Genomic DNA, 24,491 nt, shown 5'->3' with positions numbered 1-24,491 from the left:
TCCCCATCCACTATCTACCCATCTACTCATCCACCCACTCATCCATCCATCCATCCTTCCATCCACCCATGCATCCAGGAAGTACTTCCTCAGTATCTCTTACATTCCAGGCACCATGCTAGATGTGGGGGACACTAAGGTGAGCTGCTGTACCCTCTGAGTTCTTTGCCCTCAACGAGGGCTGATCCACTGGCCTGACAAACACGCATTTACACACCAAAACTTGCAGGCCTTCTCCTTCCACCCTGGCTCACCAATTGAATTTGCACCAATTAAAGCTGCTCCAACTCAGGGTTCAGATCCCAGCTCATCAAGCACCTGTCTGGAAAGCCAGTGAAACATATAGATTCCCAGGTCCCTCTCACACACCCTGGCTTCACCGAACAGCTGGGTTTAGGGCCATGCTCTGTGGTTATCTGCAGACATGTCACGCAGGATGATATCAACCTGAGAGCCAATGTTTGGTGAGCCTGCCTGTGAGTCAGACTGTGCCAGATGCTTCCATGATGGGCTCACCACCCCTCCCAGCAATGTTGTGGTAAACACATCACTGCCACTGCTCTCTCAGAGAGCAGGGTCAGAGAGGCCAAGTAACTTGCCCAAGGCCACACAGCAGCGAGGTGACGGTGAGGCTCTGGCTCCAGGCTCACGGCTGCCCATCAGAGCCACGGACTCTGACGTTTGTGTGTTCTGTGGCCCTGGCTCTGAGCCCCGTCTTCAGAACAAGGACCCTAAGAGGTTCCTGAATGCTGGGGCATCAGCGTGCAGCCTGGTCAGATAAGAGTCTCAGGACCGAGAGGACAACCACTGCCCTCGACACGGACGACACGACGGCCCCACTGGGGATGGGACTGTGTGGTGGGAAGGGACTGTGTGCGGCAGGAAGCACCGCAGGGAACAGAGCTCAGTTCCTGGCTCTCCCTCTTCAGCATGTTATGGACTGAAGTATATACCCTCAGGCCAACTCCTATGTTGAAGCCCTAACTCCAGTGTGACCGTATTTGGAGATGGGGCCTTCAGGAATATAGTTAGGGTTAAGTGAGGCCGTAAGAGTGGGGCCCTAATCCCACAGGAGCGGTGTCCCTCTAAGAAGATAAAGGGATATAGGGACGTTCACAGCAGAAGGCCATGTGAGGACACAGCTTGTCATCTGCAAGCCGGGAAGAGGGTCCTCACCAGGAACCCAGTGTCCTGATACCCGGACCTAGGACTGCCAGGATCCAGAGCTGGGAGAAAGAAATGCCCGCCGTTGAAGCTGCCCCGGCCGTCACATTCTGTCACAGCAGACCTGGCAGGGTAACAGACACCTCTTTCCTGCCCACCAACATCCACGCACGTGAGGCACCGTAGAAATAAGCACGTCCCTCTGACCCGCGAGAGTCTGAGCCACGCCGGCTCCCCTCTGGCCAGAGCCCCGGCCCGTGGCGGCTGCTGGACAGGGTGACTTTGTGGAAGGAGCTGCAGACACAGACGCGCGTCCTGTAGCGGCAGGAGGGAAGGTGGCGGAGGAGGGCAGGGCTGGAACCAGCATCAGCAGGTTGCCATGGCGACCCGGCACAGGCCGCCCGGCTGCCGGGGAGGGAGCGGGAGGGCCTGGGACCCAGAGCAATGCCAGAGACCGAATCCTCCCGACAGAACCGGAAGCTACAGACAGACCTGGCAGAACTCTATTTCGGGGGCGAGGCCGAACGTGGAAACGGGTATTTAAAACACAGGGCAGCTGCTCGGAGACAGTAGCGTGCACACGCCAGAGAGGCGAGGCTCCGAGTGTGTTTTAATAAGACGGCGTAAAAGTAAGAAGTAGGGGGAAGCCTGCGTGATTCTGCCACGGTTGTTTAACGAAAACATAACCACTGGCGACCAGGACGATGAGTCCTCACATTTACTCTATGTTCCGTTAGGGAGCAGCTCGTAACTCCTTTGGAAGCCCGCTCTGTCGTCGCTTATTAATATTTCAGATGACAATTGTGTTAATCGAGTCATTCGCCTGTATTTTAAAGATAACAAAATACATCCTGTTTTGGAAGAAACAGCCATGCCTCACAGCGGCTTCGTATGCACTGTGACAAGTGGAACTTTGGTTGTATGACGGGACTCCACTCACCTGTGTCTCGATGGCTCTCAGCAGAGCCGCCCAGAGAAGTGGGGTGACAGCTCCGACCCCTTCTCTGTCTCCCGGGGAAGTGCTCCCAGCTGGGTGAAAGCAGGTCACGGCAGTGGTCTCCTCTCCTGTTGCAAGAGCCCAGGTGCCCGGGCCCCCCCTGCTGAAGGGACGTCTGCGGACATCCTCAGAGGCTCGGCTGCCTCCCTCCTGCTGCTGGTCACAGCACCCCAGCTACCCTTAGCAGGCCGTCCACCCACACTCTTGTCCCAGGCCCGGCCAGCCACGCTCCCTAAGCAAACTCATCTCCCAGCTCTAGCAACTGGTTCTGGGGTGCAACTACATGATTCAGGTCAACCCCATCAGGGCCGATCGCTGACGCTTGCCAAGCACACAGGAGAAGACGTGTTCTGTCCGTGCTGGACTTGGGCTCTCGGGAGCACATAAGCCCTGAGCTGTCAGGGACCACCCTGGGAAGTGGGCTGGCCAGAGGACAACGCCGTCATAGAAGCATCAGTGCCTGAAAATGGAGGGAAAGCTCCCTGGGGACATCATTTGATCACCCGGATCCAGCTATGCCTGAAGACAGACAGAACTCGGGGGCTTTTAAATTACTACAATAACAATTCCTTTTCTGGGGGAAGAGAGCATTAGGGGGAGCTCTGGGATCTTGTCATCTTCAGTTAAAGGAGTGACAGTGAACAGAGCACCCCCTGATCTGGGATGTGGCAGGAAGAGGCCCTGGGTTAGAAGTTCAAAATCAGCCCCAGCTTTTCCATGAGCCACGCGTTTGCTTCTTAGCAACCAGCAACCTAGACTTCCTCCTCCGGCATAGAGACGGCTGAACCCCAAATGAGGGTTTTCTCAGACTGGGCCTAGAGACCCCAAGTCTTCCCAGGGGCACGGCAAGTCTTAGAGGAACCCTTCACTCTGTGCTTTCATTAGGTGATGCCCCCAAAACGACCCTATGCTTTAAGAACAAAACCATTCTGCCCCCAGTGATTCGCATTTTCATAGACGTTTTCAGTTTTTATAATAGAGTGTTTGTTTTTAACGTGGGGGTTCTTCCTCTCCCAAGTGACCCCCAGCTTGTTGACCGAGCAGTAACTTCTGTCCTTCTGGCTCCTGCCTTCTCCGGGGGGTGGGGGTGGGGCTGTGCTGCTTCTCTATCCGTGGGCTCAAGAACCCAAGGCTCCCTTGGCTTGGGTGGCCTAGATTCCAATCCTGTGTCCGCAACTCACAGGCTGTGCAACCTTGTACATATTGTACAATGTCTCTGGGCCTCTGTTTCCTTACGTGCAAGGCAGGGGCGATGACAGCTCATGGAACTGTTTTGGAGATTAGAAATGTCCGGTCCTGGGGCTGGCACAGCACCAGCGTCACACCGTCCCATGATGGGCCTCCTGCCTGGACCGAGTCCACAGACCCACGACACCCACTCCGAGCACACAGCTGCAACCCCCCACCCTGTCATCCTGAAGGCCTTCGGATGACCTGGGCTTTTTCACTAGGTTAAGCTAGCTAACTGAGTTCAGGGGACTGCCTGGGAAAGGGGTCACTGCTAAGCTACCCCAAAGCAGCAGGGCAGGGTTTTCCCAATGTGGTCGTCCCCATACATTTATTTCTACAAGGAGCTCCTCGCATCACCATTTGAAACGGGCAGCCAGCATCCCCTGCCATAGGCAGAAGGTGCGTTCACAGTGGCTACGGTGTCAAGGAGGTGATGGGGTCACAGTCGAGCTGGTATGCGCTGTCTGCAGGAGGCCCTGTCCTGTGCCCATGCCTGCCTTCTCCATGTTAAGGAGGAAATCGGTGACCCCAAGAGCCAGGTGGAAGGCGGGGGGGGGGTCCCCGGCCTCCCAGTGTAAAGCCCAGCCACAGTCTGGGAATAGATGTTAGCAGCTATGTATCACTGACAAAGGGCTCTCTCGTAGGATATGTAAAGAGTGACCACAAATCACTAAGAAGCCGCTCTAAAGGAAACTGGCCAAAAGACCTGAATTGACACTTGACACAAAAGAAATGCCAGTAAGTGGCCAACAGACATACAAAACGGGTTCTCACGCTGGGAAGTCATAAGGGAAACTCACTGAAATCCCGCGTTGCCGCTGCACGGACACCAGACCAGTAGTGGGAACGGCCAGCGAAGGCGGGCAGGATGTGGCCGCACCACTGCCAGGGACTACAGGTTCGTGCTCCCCGTGCCTCTATCACAGCCCTATGCCCGACGGGACGGTATTTGGAAGTGGGGCATTTGAGAGGTAATTTGGGTCAGGGGAGGCCAGGGAGGTGGGGGCCCCGTGATGGGATTGATGCCCTTGCGAGAAGAGGCACCAGAGAGCCGGACCACGTGAGGACACAGCGAGAAGGCGGCCGTGCGCCAGCCAGGAGGCCAGACACGCCGGCACCCCGACCTTGGACCTCCGGCCTCTGGAACTGGGAGAAATAAATGTCTGCTGTTTAAGCTGCCCTGTCTGTGCTATTTGTTACAGCAGCAGGTACAGGCTGATACGCCCACTTAGGACACGGCCGAAGCATCTAGAAAAGTGGAGGACGTACCCAAGCCTGACCACCATCCCTCCCGGGTGTGAGGAAAAGAAGGGCAGACCTGTTTACACTAGGAGACAAGTCCACAGCAACGCCGTCTGTGATAGCCCCGGGCTGGTGACCACCCAAGTGGCCGCCCACGGAAGCACAGATGTTCAACCTCACAGTGAGATGGGCACCGGAGCCACTCACACGACCCGGACATCCCGGACAGATGTCAGGGGAGAAACTGGACATAACACAACACACACGTGGTTGATTCTGCTTATCAACCGTTCAAAAACGGTCAGAATGAAGCCACGCTGTTTAGGGATGCAAAGCAAGAAAGCAGTGGGGCGCCTGGGTGGCTCAGTCGGTTAAGCATCCGACTTCGGCGCAGGTCATGATCTCACAGCTCTGAGTTCCAGCCCCACGTCGGGCTCTGTGCTGACAGCATGGAGCCTGCCTGGGATTCTCTGTCTCCCTCTCTCTTTGCCCCTCCCCAGCTTGCACTCTCCCTCTCTCAAAAATAAACATCCATTTTTTTTTAAAGTAAGCAAGTAAATCTATCACCAAATAAGGAGGTGAATGGCGTGCAAGACAGGGCGGGGTTAGCAGTGGGGAGAGAGGGTCCTGTTGAGAAGGGGCATGTGGGGACTTCCGGGATGCTGGTTGCATGGGGCAGGGGTGGTGTTTTGGAGCTATCCACTAAGTGACACAGAATGGTTTGTGAAGTCCCCTCTATTTGTTGTAGTTCATGCAAAACATTAGAAATACAAAGACCGTGCGAGCACCAGCTGAAAACAGACATACGAAGGCAACGTGGTTCTTGTCAAGGGAACCCAGTATCGGTGATGTGTCTCCACCAAAAGGAGAGCCTAAAGAAAGAAGTGAAATTTCAGGAAACAGGAGGGCAACCCAGGAGCTTTCCAGAAAGGAGGGTGAGGCTGGGCAGACTGGGATAAGGATACCTGTGGCCAGAGCAGAATTCACCAAGCTGGACCCTCAGATGTGATGATCATCATTCCTTTTGTCACCTCCTTACCATCACCACCATCAACTGCATCGCCATTACGCCAACCCCAGTGCCACCACCAAGAGCATCACCACCACGACCATCCACACGCCACCACCGTCAACAACATCACCACCATAACTACCACAACCACTCCTGGCCACCGAATCTCAACATCTCAGGGGGTGGTTGATCCCCTGGAGACGCTCCAGTCTGGAGGATGAATGGAACAGACCATCAGCTTGGACGTATCTACATTTGGGTCCTGGCTCGGCCACTTATTAAGCGTGCTTTTCTGAGCGAGTCACTTACAACTCTGACCCTCACCTGTAAAATAGGGGGAGGGACACCGCCGTGTCCCCACCTCCTGAGCATACTGTGAAGGTCACGGACATCACCTGCAAAAGCTGAGCTGACAGGTGAAGGGCTCTCAGGGGTCCGGACGTGTTCTCCGGAAGGGCCGGAGCAAACCCTGCCCAGCCCTGCAGCGAGCAGTTGTGACCGGTCCCAGCACAATCTTGGGAGACGCTGGGTGAGCTGAACGCAGCCGCCCAGAGAATACAGAGGGATCCTAGGTGTAGACGAGCATCGGGCCACGAGGATGCACCAGGCAGACAGGCCCCTAGTCCAGCGCCATCATGGAGGAGGTTCCCCTCCCTCCTCCTCATCTCCCTTCTTATCAGCGTGCACAGACACAAGAAATCTCAAAGGAGGGAAGCCACGAGCCACTCGTGAATGCTCACAAACGTTCGGCAAACCACGAGGTCACGTTCACGTTCTGGCTCAGCCCCGACCAGAGCGTTTGCTGAAGGCGATGAGGCCACATGGCAGTGCCCTCCAGGGGAAGGAGGGGGTGATTCCAGGGCCCATTCACACGTGGTTTCAAGCCCCGATGCAGCAGGAGGGTGAAGGGAGCAGAGCCGTAAGCGGTGCTCACAGCCGATTCTGGGAGGAGGAAGCTGCTATTCAATATGGCGCCCCAGCCCACCCGTAGGGTCTGAGCCCAGACCCGGGAGTACCGTGTCATCGGCCCTCAGAGCCTGTGCCCGAGGTCCTCGGGAGACGTCTCCCAGAGTCAGTGTCGATGCTGAGCCGACGGGGGCTTCTGCGTGAGGGGCCACCACCCTGGTAAGCTGCAGAGCGCCTGGGGAGGAGGGTCCCCAGCAGGAGCGGGAACGAGACGGGTCCGGTGCGAAGAGAGAGCCGGGAAACGTGGGCGGTCAGGTTCAGTTCCCAGCCTGGACACGAAGGGCCCATGGTGTTTCCTTGTTGACAAAAGGGATCGTCACGATACCTCCCCAAAGGGTGATTACGAGGTGCTCCCCGAGAGGCAGACGGGACGTGTCGCACATCCGATTCTTCAGCAGTCTTCCGACTTTCTGGTCCAGACCTTGTTCTTATGGATAGCTTCTAGAATCTTCTAACGGGGCCAACTCCTAAACACAGCTTTATCCCACCCCCTAGAAGTGCAACCGGGGAGGGCACAGCTAGCCCTGGCCGGGCACTCACCACCCTTCATCCGGTCGCAAGCCTGTACCCAGGAGATCCACCACTGGATTCCGGAAGTCCATTCCACCGGGAACCCCACAAGGCCTCCTCCCTGGGGGTCGGTGCATCTACCGGGGGTCCCGACGGGCTGTGGCAGCACTTTGGCATGTGACACCCCCGAACCGTGCGGGGGCGGCTCATCCGGGTACACTCCCGGTAGGGAGGCAGGAGTTAAGAACGGGGCATCCTGCAGCTGAGGTCTGAACTGCCCAGCTCTGTGGCCTTCGGGCGACCGGAACGTGGCTGCCTCTGGAGGCTGCGGTCAGGGATGGGCAGTGGCTATTCACGCCACCTTCTCACCTGTTCTCATCAGACCGTCCGGTCCTTTATCTCAGCAACTGAGACGCCATTTGCCTGGCAGTGACTTGGCCTTGCCGGGTCCTCAAGCGGGGAGCCCCGTTTATGCATGAGCCGGGTCACTGGAAGTCGCGTGTGCATGCCTCTGCCTTCCATAAACGGACTCATCAATGGCTCCAAGTGATGATTTTGGATGGATTTTGTCCATTTGTCACTGGAGGTGTGTCACTGGGGGGCATCCCTCACCGTGGTTCAATGGGCACAATTCTGCAGAGAAAGGACCACGCCACCGTCCCGGATTTACGGGACAGGGACGCAACGCCCTGGAAAGCAGAGGGGCCGCCGAGGTCCCTGCAGGGCCACGAGGCAGGCGCCGTCCCTCCCTCCATCCACAGTGCGGGCCGGTCATGGGGACGGTCAGTTTCAGGTGTCAGCCTGACCAGACTGCGGCACCCAGACAGCCGCAGGCACTCGGCCGGGGGCTGCTGGGAAGGCGTTCTGTAGGCACAGTTCCCGGCACCTGCAACCAGCTCTCTGAGTAAAGGAGACTTTCCTCGCCGGTGTGGGTGAGGCCCCTCCCATCGGCGAACAGCAGAACAGGCTCCATGAAGACACTTTGCCTCAAGACTGCCGCCTGAGCTCCTGCCCGCGGCTCTAGCCTGCCAGCTGCCCCGCGGATCCCACACTTGCCAGCCCCCACAACCGCCTGAGCCAATTCCTTAAAGGGCCTCTCTTAACATGTACATGTGTCTGTGTCCGCCCATAGCCACGAACCTCTGTCTATCCCACGGAGGGGTCGGTCGCCAGCGGTGGTTCCCGGCAGGGGACCGCACGGCCGAGCCCTGTGGCCTCCAGGTCACACGGCTGGGCCTTGACACTGGGAACAGAGAGGCAGTGGCATACGTTCCTTCTGAGCCAGAGGCCCCTACGGCCCTTGAGAGTGATGAGGCCACAGCCGGGCAGAAAAGACACATCAAGCCGCCGAAGTTACGGGCTCGTTATAGCAGCGGACATCACCCCACCTAATGCATCTGCCGACGAGTCCCCATCCTTAAGAAGCCTGCACCCCAGAAGCACGGGGGAGGGACATGCATGTAACTCCAGGGTCTCCCTGCCGCTCTGCCAGGCAGGGTACCACAGGGCAGGGCGCTAGGAGTTCCAAAGAACAGGTCACGGCCCAGCCTGGTGATCCCCTCCCGGTGCGCTCCTGCGTGCTGAGATGACGGTGTTTTTATGTACGTCGGGGAGGATGATTCCTTACTCCTCGGGCTGGATGAGACACCACAAAGGAAAGCTTATTGGAAACTTCGACGTGGCAGAAACACACAGTCCTAAGAAATAAGAACCAAGCTTCAGAAGAGCAAGCACTTCCCACGTTGAAGATGCAGCTACCGACCTCTCCACGGCACTGAGCCAAAGGTGTCTCAGCAAACCAGCCAAGGTCCTGGGGCCACCACGTCACTCTGCTGATGGCTGCCAGCAGCCCCTAACGTTTGTCGCTGGGTGACGGGAAATCAGTCGGTCGAGCTCAGGCATAAGGTGCCCTGAGCGGCCTTCGCATGTCGTGGGTTCCTTGAATCGTTCACCTATTTCATTCAACGCGTGTGAGCGGGATTTGCGGGCTAAATACTCACTTTACAACAAAGAGATGCGGGGCTCCCCAAAGGGAGAGAACTCCCCAAACCAGACTGACTTTGTACAGAACGAGCCTGTGGGGTGGAAACTTGTGCAAAGTACTTTGTACCGTGTCTGGATTCCGTGTATATTCCAGGTCAGCTCGCTGTCCATATGTAACAATGGCAGGGCTGGGGGGTGGGGAGGGGCTACAAAAAGGGCTAATTATGAAAGAAAACAATCACTAAGTGGAACTTCATTTAAAATTTTAAAAACTTCCCATTCCTTAAAGACGCAGCTAGAAAACGAAAAGTCAAGTCCTAGGCTCTGAAAAGTACCGGCAACACGTACGTGACGGAGGGCTGACAGCAGAGAACACAAAGGAAACCAGGACCAGGAGGCAGAGCAGTGAAAACTGGACAAAGACAGGGCGCCCGGGGGCTCAGCCGGCGGCGCCTCCGACCTCGGCTCAGGTCACGATCTTGCGTTTGCGAGTTCCAGCCCCACGTCGGGCTCTGTGGTGAGTGTGGAGCCCGCCCGGGATTCTCTCTCTCCCTCTCTCTCTCTCTCTGCCCCTCTCCCGCTTGCACACTTGCTTTCTCTCTCTCTCTCTCTCTCTCTCTCTCTCTCTCAAAATAAATAAATAAATATTTTAAAAAGTTATATAAAAACGGACAAAGACACACCCTGATACTTTGGAAGACGCTGACTGTTGTGGGCAAGCTCACAGGAGATGCTTACGCACAAGAACGCTATGTGGCACCTGCCGTGTGGCACAGGCAGTGTGGTGCCCTCCGCACCCACAGAACAGCCGCAGTGCCGAGACAGGTCGGCGCACGTGTTGGCAAAGAAGTGGGGTCGCGGAGCCCTCACTTGGCGGAGCACCGAGAGGCAGGGCAGCGGGGAGGGCCGTCTGGATGTTTCCTATAAAGTGACACGCGCTCCTGTCTTGTGACCTGGCAGGTGCACAGCCGGAGATTTCCCTGGGGGAGGGGAACATGTGTCCAGAGAAAGGCACGTGCAGAAACCTCCTTATGAGCCCAAACCGAGAAGCAACCCAAATGCCCGTTGCTGGGAGCACGGACAAAGAAAGTATGGCACAGAGTACGCCTCGGTGACGAGAATGGATGGACCGTGGTCCCTGCAGCAGCATGGCTGAACGTGAGAGCGCTCGGCTGCCAGGAGCCTAGCCCAGAAGTGCCTGCCACAGGGTGCCCGTCTCAGTGAGGTTCAACCGGTTATACCGGCCTCTGCTGGCAGAACCCTGATGGGGGAGGGACTGGGGCGGCCAGAAAGCCCCCAGAAGAGAATGTGCTGGGTCGTGAAAATGTACCCCAAGTGCGGTCACAGACAGGGATACACATTTGTCAAAACGCACGGAACTACGCTTACACCCGCTGCGTTTCGCTGCACGTAAATCATACCTCCATAAAAGAAATCTGTGAAAAAGGACCCATCGTGCTAAGTCACAAGCTCAGAAAGCCCAGGGCACACGGGACGCGGCGGGAGTCGCATCAGAACCTCCCGGCCCCCAAATCCAGCTCAGATCCTGCTCTCCGTGCCACCGCCCTCCATCCCAGGTGACAGGATGCCTTCCCCCTCCGAACCATAGCCTAAGTCACAGCACAGCTACTGGGCTCATAATTCCCCATCCTCGGTGGGCACAAGGGGGCCCCCAGAGACACTCCAGCCTTAATCCCCGGCACCTGTGAGTAGTGACCTTGCGTGGAAAAGGGAGAAGGAAGCTGCAAATCAGCTTACCCTCGCCTGAACGACCCGGGGGGGCCCAATCTGACCACACACATCCTAAGGTGGGGAAGAGGCAGGAGAGGGTCGGAGAAATGCGGGGTAAGGGGCCTGGCCCACACTCCGAGGCTGGCCGGAGGGGCCACAAGCCAAGCACGCCGTGGCCTCCAGAACCTGGAGAAAACAGGGAGGTGCGTTCTCCCCTCGAGCTTCTGGAAAAGGCCGGCGGCCCTGCTGATGCTGGGACTGTGGCCCCGTGAGACCCACCCCAGACTCCTCACCTCCGGACCCACAAGATAATGAAGTTGCGGTGTCTGTGGTAATCTGTTACAGTGCAATTTGCTCCAGCTGCTAAGATCCTTACAGACAACGTGACCCATGTTTAGTCTCGGGCTCAGCCCCGCAAGCGGTCCGGGCCAGGGGGGCTCAGGAAACGTGCACAGGGTGCCTGCACGGGGTGCCGCCGGTCCAGGGTCTGGCGCGGTCGTGCGGGAGTCAGGGACCCGCTTCCAAGGTTCTCCAGGCCCCGCGCGCAACCCCCAGGATTGGCTGGAGCCCCAGGGTGTTGAACGTCGGGCTGGGCATCGGCCTGGGCAGAGAACACGGCTTTATCAAAAGGACACCAACCTGCAGAGCCTTGCGGGAGCAAGGAGCTTCCTTCTAGGAACGCCCACCACACCCGACAGCTTCCCCGCGGTAAACACACACACACAGCCCCCGGGAAGCCGTTCCAGAGGGACCACCGGCCTGGACACGCTGCACGGCCCCCACCCGCCCTGTGGGCATCTTATCCAGGCGAAGCGGGGCAGCGCTGGCAGGTGGACAGGGAAGGAGCAGGAGAGGGGAGGACGGCTGGATTCCCCTCCCCGTCAGGAGGGAAGTTAGACCGGGAGGATGGGGGCATTCGGCCTCCTGGAAGGGGAATCGCGCTCGTAGGCCGTGGTCTTGCCCTTCACAGACCAGAGGGGCTGGGCGGGCCATTTGCAGGACAGGATGCGGGTGGGCCGGGGGCCGTAGGCACTGCCTGGAGGTCCGGCTGGTACCAGGGGCTCGGTGGATGCATCACCACCCCCGGGAAAGCCAGACCCCCCACCGGCTGGCGGCTGCCCCTCCCAGCCGCCTTCCCCACTGGAGCATGTGGCAGCCTCACCTTCCAAGCTTAAGGTCAGGCTGCCTCCTACCTCAACACCCCTACAATACGGCGAACGTCGCGATCCCCCCCACCCGGTGTTGGAACCCGAGCAGAGACCGAACAGTGGGAAGCTTAGCGCAAACAGACGGCCCTCTGAAACCAAAGTTCTTGGAGAGCTGGGTGTCCCCGAGCGGCTGCAAAGCCAGCCATGTGTCGGGGGACCCGGCAGATCGGGAGACACCACCGTGCTTTCCAGAGCACGTGTCCTCAGAACGCCTCGTTTCCCGGCCGCGCTGGCCCCGGGGCAGGGGCTCCCTGGGGAGCACGTGGGCTGGGAAGCTGCTCGGGACGGGGGCCACCGGCCCGCACGATGGACGCAGCCAAGCCACTGGCCGCAGAGCAAACGCGGCTGCTTCGGACGTGTGTGCAACGTGCCCGGGACTCGGCCAAGGGCCGGCAGAGCACACGCGGCCCCGGCTCCTCGCGGACGACGGCTAATGCTTCGCTCTCCCCAGCAGCCAGCAGATCTGTGCCCCACACCATTTTACACCAGCGATCACCTCTCAACGTTTTACTCAAGTCAATGTTTTGGCAATTGATTTCAACACGGTTTGCAGCAAAGGCTATATCTGGAGTTCTGAGAGACAGGGAAATGATTTTCCGTCGCAAGCCCCAACCTCTCCCGAGTGGTTTTCATCGAAACATCAAAATGGGTGGTTTCTCGGGGGGGGGGGGGGGGGGCACGGAGGGCCTTTCAGGAAAGGCGAGCTGCCCATTCATGACGTCCGCACGAGAGACGGATATAACCAGGCTGCAGGACTCACTCAACCCACGAAAGCCCTTTTCCGAAGCTGAAACCAACGATCCAAGTTTTCTGGAACGTGTACTGAACAGCCCCTTAACTAAATGCTTCCGCACTGTCTTGCAACCTATTTCTGGTTTGGACAAAGCCCAGAGGAATTGAATCAACCTCTTTCGATGACACAGAGGAATCCTTGCTGTGAAACTCGGCCTTTCTCTGTAGCCAGGCACCAGCCGGTTCTCAGCGCACGCCCCGCACGCCCGGGTCGCCCGGGGCCCGAGGGGCGGTGAAGGGTGGTGCCCGCCTTACCTGCCTGGCTGTCCTTGGGCCGGCACTGCACCTCCTCTACGCACTCGGCAGGGAACCATCCGATGTGGCCGCGGGCGCTGCCTTCCCAGAAGCCTCCCTCGCCGATGCTCAGCACTAGAGACAAGAAGGGGAAGCCGTTAGCGGGTGGGCTCGGGGGCCCGGGACAGAGCCGTGCCAGCGCCCTCGGCCAGGTCTACACAGCCGTCCACGAGGGGACCTCGAGGGGACCGTCGAGAAGACGGTGCTGAGGGTGTGGACACCAGACTGCCCAGGTCTCCTCTCCCCTTAGGCCTGGGAGACCTAATGCAATCTGAGACCACGAGTCCCACGGCTACTTTGTCCCCTCTCTTGGTGTCCCAGTTGAGACGGGAGAAGGGAACTTTAAGTCCCTGCCATCAACGATGTCAGGTGGAAAAAGTGGGGGGACAGGTCACCTCCACGGACAGAAGGAATGACGAGGTCACGTCTGCCCCTTCCGAGCTGGGGGAGGGGGAGTCCAAAGGTCTGGGTCTGCCTGATCTTTTTTTTTTTTTTTTAATCTTTTATTTAGTTTTGAGACAGAGACAGAGAGAGACAGAGACAGAGCATGAGAGGGGAAGGGGCAGAGAGAGAGGGAGACACAGAATCTGAAACAGGCTCCAGGCTCTGAGGCATCAGCACAGAGCCCGATGCAGGCTCGAACTCACAAACTGTGAGATCACGACCTGAGCCGAAGTCGGACACTTATCCGACCGAGCCACCCAGGCGCCCCTGCCTGATCTTTTAAACCAGTTTTGGGAGGTCAGTGTGCAGCAGGAGCTGGCAGAGCAGCGGGGGGCTGTGCCCTGACCCCGTGTTCCGTGCGGCCTCGAGGCGAGGAGCACTGGAGGAGGACGGCGCCGGCTGGAGCCCCGTGCCTCCGGCGAGCCAGCCGGTCAGGGAAGGGCCTGTTGATCACGCGGGTGCAGGCAGGGAGCGGGGCTTGCCAATCCCCTTAGAGAGAAGAGGTGGTGGGCCTGCCCATGGGGGCCACTCTGCACAGTGAAATGCGGACACGAGCAGCTTCAAGCGTTTTGTCCCATGCTGACGCCGGCCCCTCACGCCCCAGGCAGCCAGCTGGCCAGGATCCACACCCCAGAGGGGCCCCGCGGATGGAGCACTGCCTGGCAGCAGCGGGAGGCCCAGCGCCTGCCCCTGTGCTGGGCAGCCTGAAGCCATACGCCTAGGTCACACCTTGTCTGCGTGGCACGCACAGAAGCTTCTCACCCCCGGGCCTGGGCTTCCCGATCCGTCAGAGAGGGACAACGCCCCCAGAGCTCCGCGTGCGACACAGAGGAGGCTCGTGACCCCGTGCTCCCCGCCCATCCGTCTCCAGACTCCCCGCCACAGAGTCAGGGAAGACACGCCACAGTTCCACGGACACCACGTCGTGCTTCCGAGTGTGTTCCTTTTATCCCGAGACCCACGGAAAGGGGCAGAGGCTGATGGACAAACGGCAGGGTGCATGGATAGGGGGAGGCGGGGGGGCGAGCACTGGCGGGTGGTCCTCTTGGCAGGGGGCAGGTGGAGGGTGCAGGCGGGACGCTGGGTCCCATCTGGAGCGTCTGCTGGGTTTCAGGCCTTGCGCACGGCCGGCCCTCTGCCCTCAAGGAGCTGCGAGCTAGTCCTGCAACCGTGTCGGCCGGACCATCGGCCACACATCTGGGCTTGCGCCCCGGGGACTGGGTCCGCCCACCATGTCAGGGTGCACCTGTCCCCAGGTAGGAGAGGGTGTTCCTTGTAAGCAAGGAGGGAGCTGGGCTGGGCTCACCCATAAACTGCTGATTCAAGTCACTGAAAAGTAGACACTTTGTACCCTGAGAACGGAGTATCCGCTCGCCCTCTATAAGCCCACGCGCTCCCGAGGCCACAGCTGAAGCATGGCGGTTGGAGAAGGTTCTGGTCTAGCTGTCCGCTTCCTGGCTGCTATTCGGAGCGGGCCTCTCCCCTCCAGAGACACACGGCCCTGCCTTGTACTTTGGAAAACAACACTGTCGGTTCTAGATGAGCCGGGCCGTTACCGGGCTTGGGAGGGACTGTCACTGAGTGAGTCCCCACCCCCGTCTGCCATGCACCTGCCTGGGTCATCGAGGAAGGAGCTACCTGAGTGTCCGGGAGCGAGCCCCTGGGCTGGGACAGCCTGAGCGACAGGGCCCCCCATTCTGCATCAAGCCCCCTGATTAGAACGTCGCTGTAGGCCATCTGAATTTCAAGCCATCCTGGGCTTTCCTTCACATAGTATCCCAAGGGGCACCACAGCAGGCACACCCCTGTTCCCGGGCACCCACACTTAGGGAGAGGTATGCAAAAGATGCTTTCCCAGGTGCACGGGCTCCGTGGTCCGCCGGGAATAGTAAGATCCACCCTCCACGGCTGGGGGTCAGGGAGCCGGGGGCGTATCCACAGGACCCCAGGGCCTTCCCGCCTACTGCCGGGACCCCACCAGCCGCCAGCCGGGCAGCCAGGATGCAGGGGCTGCTCACAAGACCAGGCCACACAGTGTGGCCGGAGGGAAGGGGGCCCAGGCCCAGCATAACGGGCTCCAGGGCAACTGTCAGTGGCCTGCATGGCCCGCCCAGCTGCCTTCAGAACAGAAGTCCTTTGCATCCGCCCTTTGAGGCGCGAGTCTGGGAACTGATCTCTGTTCTCCACGGGAGATGGGCCCGGCTCCCCACACACCCTGCTCTCCTGCAGCGAGGGCTGGGTCCCAGTCTGGGGCGAGGCCCCTGGAAACATGCAGAGAGGGGCGGATCCCCTCACACCACTGCCCGCAGGGCTCCTGCCCAGCGGGGGACCCCTCGGGCGGCTTGGGCCCACCCCTCTGCCCCGAGCCACCTTCCCGCTGCCCCTGGGCTGTGAGGCTCCTCCTCTTCCCCGGCCTCCCCTCATCCGGCTGCAGACTTGGGGTCTCCTCGGATTCCGTCTCTCACTGCCGCCCCCACGGCCCCCACTCCCCTGACCCGAGCCCTGTGCCCTGTCTGCCCTTCTGTTTCCCGTCCGCGTACAAGGAGACACGGTCAATCTGCCTCTCGTCTCTCCAAGACCGGGTCGAGAGCACGAACACGGGTACAGGCGAGCAGAGCTGGAGGTCGGAGCGGACACAGCGGGGAGGGGTGGGACCGGCGTGGCTCCGAGTCCAGACCAAGTAGATCTGGGTCCCGGGCCCCTGGTGACCAGCTGGGGGAAGACTGGGAGGTCTTTACCGGAGTTACAGCGGCTACGAGGTTCACGTGCAGAAACGCACGTGACGTGCCCAGTGCTGTGCGGAGTAAACAGTAGGTGCTCAGGGATGGGGGTCTCCACCTCCACCTACTCTGTTATCGTCTCTGATGCGTGGAGACAGACGCAAAGCTCCCAGATACGAAGCGACCTGCCGGTGGTCACCTGCCGGCCTGGGCTGAAGCCCCACGTGGGTCTGGGGTGCAGAGCACCATGGAAACACATGGAATCAAAGGAAGGCTGGGGCTTGGGCCGAGGGCTTAGCCGACCTCAGAGTTGGGCCGGCCAGGGAGTCCCGGATGGTGTGTTGGGGGCCACGGGGTAGGTAGGGTGGGGTGCACACAGACGCAGTAAGAGCAGGCCATAAGGGGCGGTGCTCTGTCTTCACACCGGCTGCCAGCCCCCCCGGATTCGCGCATCACCCAACGGTATTCAGGCGAGGGCTCCTGGACGGGGCAAGTCCCGGGGGCCTGGCCTGCCCAGCTTTCTCAGAAGAGGGCCTGTTCCCAGAGGTGCCCCCACCAGGCCGGGAGAAAGGGGAGGGGCGCGTCCCTGGGGCACCTCCAGGACACCCCCCCGCAGCCGCGGCGCAGGGGATCCGCGAGGGAGCGGCACGGCCGAGGCGGCAGTGTGGACCCCCAGGCACTCAGCAAAATCACTTCTGTCGCCTTCTGTCCGGGGCCCCGTGTGATCGCCACGGCGGAGCCACCAGCCAGCCAGTCTGCAGAAGCCACGTCCTTGTCACGGGGACAGCGTGAATCCGCTCGCTCCTAGGGGACAAAGTCGACCCCGCGACGCGTTCTGGGGCTAAGATTCAAAGTTGCGGGTTGTGTGAACCTCTACGTTTGTGACTGGAATGTTTATAATTTGAGAGCTGACAAGAATTCCGCCCCAGACAGGGACGGTGCAGGGACTTCTGCCTACAGGTGTGATGGACAAGGCCCCGCTGGCCACCAGGGAAGGCGGCCGCAAACCCCGGGTTCGGAGGGGAAGGTGCCCGAATGGGCGGGTTGGCACACGGGCCCGGCCTGCGGGAGGGAAGCTGGACCAGAGAGCCCCGCTCCGCGGCCCGGAGCCTGCGAGTCCCAAGGGAAGGAGCCCGAGAGGGGCCGGCAGACCGGACCGCCCCATCCCTGAGCCGTGTGCAGGGCGTCGAGCAGCTCAGCGGGGCGCCAGATCTGAGCCGGCCTGTCACCCAGGCCACCCAGCCAAACAGGAGAAAACTCAGCGAAGTCAGAATCCCCACAACTAAGCCGCCTGATGTCCACAACGCAACAGAGGGTCACCAGACACATCAAGACCTGCTAGGACAAAGCCCGTCCTCACAAGGAGAGGAAACCAAGCAAGGCCAGCCTGAGATGGCCCGGACGGGGGACTCACAGACTGGGACTTCCATGTGCCGACTGGACCACTCCAGTGTCCTAAAACAGTACACGCTCTTGGGGAGCGAGAAACCCCAACAGGGCAAGGGGAGGTCTCGCGTGAAAGGAAACGACAGAAACGATACACGCAGAAACTCTGGAGTTTAAACGTGCAATTTCCGACATTAGAAAAAATTCACGAGATGGCCTTAACAGCGAAGGGGACATTTCAGAGAAAAGAGTTTTGGGAAAAGATCAACAGACGTGATCTAAGGTGAGGAAAAGTGCCGGAAAGAAAATGAACCGAGCTCCGGGGACTTGTATGGGCTACCGGGTGGCCAAGTTTACGTGCCGCTGGACGACCAGGCGGGGCCATGAGAGAAGAGGCCTCCACCTGTCACCAGACACTTGCAAAAGCCAGCTGGGGTCAGCCGGATTAGCACAGGGCACAGAAGAGGGCGCTGGGTTGTGACCTGGGGGGGGCCGGCAGGACTTGGCCCCGGCCGGCCGACCTCTAAGGGGCACACTGTCTGTCACCTGCCACGCATCTTCTGAAGGCCTGTCCTCAGATGACAGGGCTAGGCTACAGCTCCCGCCAACCTCCTGCTCATGCCCTCATTACACCCGTCTTCCTGAAAGACTTTCCATACCTCCTCTCCCTGTTCGGAAACCATCGCTGGCTCCCTAGGACCCCGGCCACAAAGTCTAACCCCTTGGCCCGGCATTCATGGAGCCCTTCAATTCTCTTCGACCACATTTCCCAGGATTCTGCTCGGGGAATACTTCCTTCCAACCTGGCGGGCTTCCTTCCCAGGAACACCATCGGCCCCAGGCTGTGGCTCCTGCTGGACCGTCTACCTAGACACCCCAAATCCCAACAAGACACGTCCAAATATGACCTGTGACGGGTCCTCCTCCCGTGCCGCTTTTTTTTTTTAATTTTGTTTAATGTTTATTTTTGAAAGAGAAACAGATCATGAGTAGGGAAGGGGCAGAGAGAGAAGGAGACACAGAATCCGAAGCAGGCTCCAGGCTCCTAGCCGTCAGCACAGAGCCCGAGGTGGGGCTCGAACTCACGGACCGTGAGATCACGACCTGAGCCGAAGTCAGATGCTCAACCGACTGAGCCCCCCCAGGTGCCCCCCTCCACGCCGCTTCTTCCTGGGGCCCTCAGGGGTTTTCCAGGTAGAAAGGACCTCTGCCCCCGTCCCTGCACTTTCTGCAATGGAATCTCATTCTAGACGTGTGTGTGCTGCTCCCTAACAGGCATCAGGGATGCCACAGCTATGTCCCCCCAGAGTGACTGGCGAGCGTCACTCTGTTCCCCGTTCTGCCTTCCCGGGGCTCTGTATGTGCCCCCAGGCACCTACACCCCAACGTTGGGTCCACTGAGGCCAACGGGGCCCCGGCCCGACCCAGCCCCAGCAGCAGGGTGGACACTGACCTTTAACCCTGTCGCCGCGGTGAAGGGGGATCTCGCCGTCGACCTGGGGGTGGTATGGCTTGACGACGACGAAGAGCCTCCCCGGCACCGCACTGTAGAGCTTCCGCTTGGGCTCTGGGTACTCGAAGGCAGACAGCGTGTCCCTGTTGGCTCCAGGCGGGAAAGCCGGCCTGAGAGGGAGGGGACAGAGGGAGAGGGTCACGGCCTGAGACAGCGCAGGTCGCACTCCAGGCCCGCAGCCCATCCATTCGTCACAAACACCGTGCCGCTCAAGCGGTCACATAGGAGCCCCCGGTTCTAGATGAGGCGAAGACGTGAAAAGGCCCGGGGGCAGCGTTCGTGGTTAAGAGACCGGTAATTCCAGCATTTCCGCTTCTGGGAATAAACCCCATAGAACCGAAAGCAGGGCCCCAAACACACGTTTGCACGCCCTGTCCACAGCGCCACTGCTCATGACGCTGAAAGATGGAAACGACCCGAGCGCCCAGCAAGTACAAACAGATGAACAGTGCGGCCCATCCACACAGCAGACTAACGCCCAGCCTCAGAAAGGAAGGACGTTCTGATGTCTGCTACAACATGGGTGGACCTTGAGGACGTCGCGCTCAGTGAAAGAAGCCAGTCAGAAAAGGCAGGCGATCCCGACGGGATTCCATTGAAAGCAGGTACCTGGAACAGCCAAGTCCCTAAGTAGGATGGTGGGCTGGGGGTCAGTGTCTCATGGGGACAGCGTGGACGGTGGGCGCTGTGGCCAGGGGAGGGGCTGGGGGTCCGTGTTCACGGGGACGGAGCCTCCACCTGGGAAGATGGACAGTTCTGGAGCCGGAGCGTGGGGACGGCCGTGTAACAGCGGGAACGCGCTTAGAGCCGCGGAACTGTGCGAACACAGGTGAGATTGCAAACTCTATGTTATGTGCACTTTAACACAATTTTTTAGAAAAATAAAAGCAAAAGGCTGCAGCGAGGCAGAAATCGGGGCAGACCCCGGTTCTCTGGCACGTTATCAGGTTCGCCGTGCGGGCACCAGCCACTCCAGGTACGGAAACACCAGCACCTTCCGTGAGAGCTCTCGGGATGACACTCGTGGCTGCTCCCGGAAGCCCTGCTCACAAGGTGTCTCACAAGAGGGGGGCCCCTCCTGTCGCGCTTTACGTTATTTCACAAAGAGCGTACGTTTCCAGGTCGCCGTCCAGGCCGGATGGTGAGAAACACCCCGGCCGCCCCAACAGGGGGGCTATGCGTGCGCGGGAGGCACGTTCACAGAGAAACACGCTGAGGGGCTTCTGTCACGACGTCCCCGCACCCCCGTGACGGGTGGCCGAAGCCGGCCACTTCTGGGCAGCGGAAAGAGAGCACGGCCACCCTCGTTCTTATGGGGGACAACACGAGGTGTCCTTGAGCCGTCTTCCCGGGACGGGGTCTTTGGGAAGAGCATACACACAAGGTCGAAGCTGGGCAGGGATTTCTAACTGGGGAGCCACACCTGGGTCTCAGGAGGGGCCGACGCGTGTCACAAATCCACATCCCCAGCGGTGGGGCCCCACTCAACTATGGATACCGTGGCCCCTGAGCCCGCGGACGGGGCCTCGAGCTTTCTACGAGGAGGACGTTCGCACGGGCAGGGGTGGGGGGCTGCTGTGAAACAGGCTTGCAAGGAGAATTTCAGAAGCTGACGGGACCGCTCACGCTGGGGGGTTAATGTGAACCCTCCACGTTTCTTTGCGCGGTCCTTACCCACACCCGCACCCCTGATAAATGGCACACGCTTTGCTTTGTGCTCGTAGAAGTTCACCGAGCAGGGCAGCACTACGTCCTGGGCCCGCGACTCATTCACCGTCGTGACTGAGCGTGGGCTGGGGGGGCCGTGTGTCCCCAGGGATGCGATTTCTCGAACGGAGCCTTCGTTGACCAAGTTCAAGCCACAGATGGAGGTCACCGAATCCTGGGGGCGCAGGTGCCCCTGTGAACTTGGGTACCACCAGGTGCTCCTGCCCAGTGGGCGCACATCACCTCCTCAGTTACCCTCTCACTGCCTGGCCAGCTACAGGTCAATGTGTCTGCACAAGAAAATGCACCTTGGGGTTCCTCTCAAAGACCCAGACGTTCCTTCTGACGGATGTCATTTATCCCCAGGCATGCCAGGAGCCCTGAGAGGAGTGACTTCTGCAAAAGACATGTCGTGGGCACCCCCCCACCACCACACACACACACACATTTTGGTCCAAGGTAACAGCTTGGCAAGGCAGGACTCACTGAGGGGAGGGACAACCTGGGTCACCTGGCAGTCATGCGGAAGAATTCGGGAAAGCCAGAGTAGCTGGGCCATGTTCCCACCTGAGAGGACCCCGCCAGCCTTCTGTGGCACCTGCATGAGCTCAGGGTACGATTTCCTAGTTCAGTCCACCTCATCTCAGCCAGACTCAGGGCGGCTTGGCCCAAGAGACCAAGGGCTCAGAGGAGAGTAGGGGCATGAGGGGGTCTCCTCTCTGGCTTCTGGGTGCAGAAGGTGAGTCCTGGAAAACAAGGGACCCAATTCCGCTTCAATAGGGAATGTGGCCCCTGGGGCCACTCACCTGCACCAGACGGGTTCAGAAGAGGCTTGGGGTAGGTAGAGAGGGGTGGGCTTGGGGAGAGGACCACACACCAGGGCCCCCAGACCTCTGTAAACCGTGGCTGAAGTGTCCTCGACTCACCTGCCCTGTGCGCACTGAGGGATGGCAGGGGTGGGACCCAGGGCTGGGGCGGCAGGAGGGTAATGGAGAAGAGGCCGCTCCAGACCCCGTCACCGCACGTTGAGCGCAGCCATGGTCTGCTCTCGGCCCCGGCCGCCCTGAGGAGGGCGCCCCAGGCAGCGCTCCTTGTCGAGCTCCTTGTCAACGTGCTCCAGCTGTTCCGGATTCTTCCAAGGACGCAGGCCCCCACCCTCGGCCCCCTCCCTCCCCAGATCGGTTCCTGCCTGGGAGGCATTTGAAGGCCTGCTGGGACCCGGTGAGAGACGCCACATCTCCTGCGGGGTCCGGGAGAACCCAGGTGGGGAATCTGTTCCCCGTGAGCCCCACGTCCGGTCAAGCGTGCCTGGTCTTTCACATCCCTCTGGGCTACGCGCTCCCAGGCCCCCCCGGGGTCCACTTACTACGTTACTACGCGGTGCCTGGCCTCCCTGAACGGCAGCTCCCAGCGTCCGCGTCTTTGGCACCAGCCGGGGTGGGTGCGAGAGGGGCCTCCGGCGGGGTCTCTGACGGGTCCCCCTCCCCGACCTAGAGAGGACTCCGGGCTCCCCTCCCCCAGCACCGTGTCCTCTGGGCGGGTCTGCGCTGTCTTGCTGTGCAGCAGGAGGGCGGCTGTCCCTAGGACCCCCTCCGGAAAGGGGGAGGTGCCACTGGGTCCCCGCCTGGAACACTTCATCGTCGTCACAGTGGGTTCGGCATCCACGCCGGACTCCTGACCCGGGGTTCCCTGTGTGACCAGCTCCTTCCCAGCTGCCCCCCTCACCTCCTGCTCTTCCCGACTCTCTCCGGATTTCAGCCGCACCCGCGCCCCTTGTGCTCCTGGACCGCTTCGTCCAAACTGGGCTCCGGCCCGTGGCTCGTGGCCACGGCTGCCCGTGGACCGGACGGTGCCCCTCCGGGTCAGATCGTTCACTTATCCACGTGCTGCTTTAGTCCCCGGTTCCGAGGGCAGGGACCACCTCTGGCTGGTTCCCTGCCGTGAGCCCCGTGCCCGGCACGCAGTAGGCCCTCAGCTGAGGGTCTGGCTGCGAGAGGGGACCGGTAGCCACCACCTGCACGCTTCCTGCCTCGGGTCTCGGCCCGCGGGGTCACCCCGGGGCACGCCCCCCCGCACCTGCCGCCCGGACCGTGGCGGCTGCGTTTGCGCCCGGCTGGAGGCACCCGCGCCTCGAACCCCCGCGCCGCGCTATGGCCGCGAGCTGGCATCGTGGAAAAGGCGCCCCGCTGCACTCGCGCCCGGACCGGCGTCCGCACAGGCCTCCTCAGCGCCCCTTGCAACTAAAACGCCTGCTGGCCACGCGGTCAGACTGTGGACGGGAAGTGCGGCTGGGATCGTCACGCGTTCCGATGGGAGTTCGGGCGCAGGCCGGGCCGGGAGCGCTGTCGCAGTGGGAAGGCACGACCGTCCCGCCTCGTCTTCGAGCAGATCTCACGCCGTACGATGTCGGAAAACGTTCGCGTCTCCACCTTGACGCACTTTGAGGCACCAGAGTCCTTCCGGATCCCGTCCCGTGGTGTTAAAGCATCAGCCTTCACGGCCCACTCTGAGAGGACGGTTGGGGAGCGAGACCGTTCGTAGGCCGGGAGCCGGAGCTGCTGTTAACCGTGACATCGTGGCCGCAGGGCCGAAACGTCACAACGGTGAGTGGCGGGCCTACTACCCGGGCCTGAGGAAAGTGCCCCGCGGTATTCACCACCTGAGCCTCGCGGCGCCGTGGGCTCAGCACGTCAGCGCCCTCCCCTGCGCCCGGCAGAAGCCTGGGGGCCAGCACGTCCACTGTGCAGCCAGCGGGTTGAGGGACAAGGATAGGTCGTCGTCCTGGGTCTTGGGGAGAGAGCCTTAGCTGAGCCCCACTCTGGGCTCCTGGAGAAGAGGGAGTTTTGAACGAAGGGACTTTAAAGTATGATTCGCGTACCCTTTTTCCTCGTTGGCTTTCACCTCCCCGCCCCCACTTGAATACAAGCTCCTCAAAGACCGTTTGGTCCACGATTTTATCCCAAGGGCCCGACGGGGCTTGGCACAGCCTAGGGGCTCACTCGCTCTCTGTTGGGTAAACGAAGGAAAGGATGGACGGACGGGTGGGTGGGTGGATGGACTGATGGATGGAGAGATGCGTGGGTGGGTGGACTGGGGGCGATGGATGGATGGACGGACAGAAGGGATGGGGAGAGGAGGAAGGAAGTGCTGTTGATACTTAAACTGGGGACGTTTGGCTTGACCACAGCTTCTGTCCCCCAACGCGATGATGAGAGAAAGGCGAGGAACGAGGTAAGGAAAGAGAGAGCAGTTAAGGGCCTGGCAAAGCACCTCCCCCACGCATGTGCGCACGCGCATACGCACCCCACGTGCTGCACGCGCTTGGTCACCGTCACAGACCAGAGTTACACGGTCGTGATCTTGTCTCAGGGCTGATAACGTTCTCTTTCTAGAGCTATAATACATGATTGCGTGGTCATTTTCTATTTTTAGCTTGACTCTGTGTTGGGGGTGATGGTATCTATCCATCTACCCCTCCATCCACCCAGCTATTCACTAACCCATCCACCCTCCTATCTACCTACCTAGACACGACCTACCCATCCATCCATTCACCCATCCATCCGGTCAACCATCTACCCTCTCATCCATC

The 24,491-nt window shown here is 60.1% G+C and overlaps 1 protein-coding gene across 1 annotated transcript in view; it reads right to left on the bottom strand.

Moving 5' to 3' along the window:
- The window catches only part of SHANK2 (SH3 and multiple ankyrin repeat domains 2), a 340,509-nt gene that overhangs the window by 95,732 nt on the left and 220,286 nt on the right, over window positions 1–24,491 (bottom strand). The window contains exons 13-14 of the mRNA XM_049641610.1: window positions 19,133–19,302; window positions 13,091–13,204 (exon numbers count right to left, since the gene is read on the bottom strand). Of these exons, the coding sequence (XP_049497567.1) occupies window positions 13,091–13,204; window positions 19,133–19,302 (284 nt within the window). The remainder of the gene's footprint in view (window positions 1–13,090; window positions 13,205–19,132; window positions 19,303–24,491) is intronic.

The sequence above is a fragment of the Panthera uncia genome, chromosome D1 (assembly GCF_023721935.1).
Source record: "Panthera uncia isolate 11264 chromosome D1, Puncia_PCG_1.0, whole genome shotgun sequence".
Taxonomy (NCBI): domain Eukaryota; kingdom Metazoa; phylum Chordata; class Mammalia; order Carnivora; family Felidae; genus Panthera; species Panthera uncia.
The sequence above is the reverse complement of the archived record's forward strand: the minus strand, read 5'-3'. Positions and strand labels throughout refer to the sequence as shown.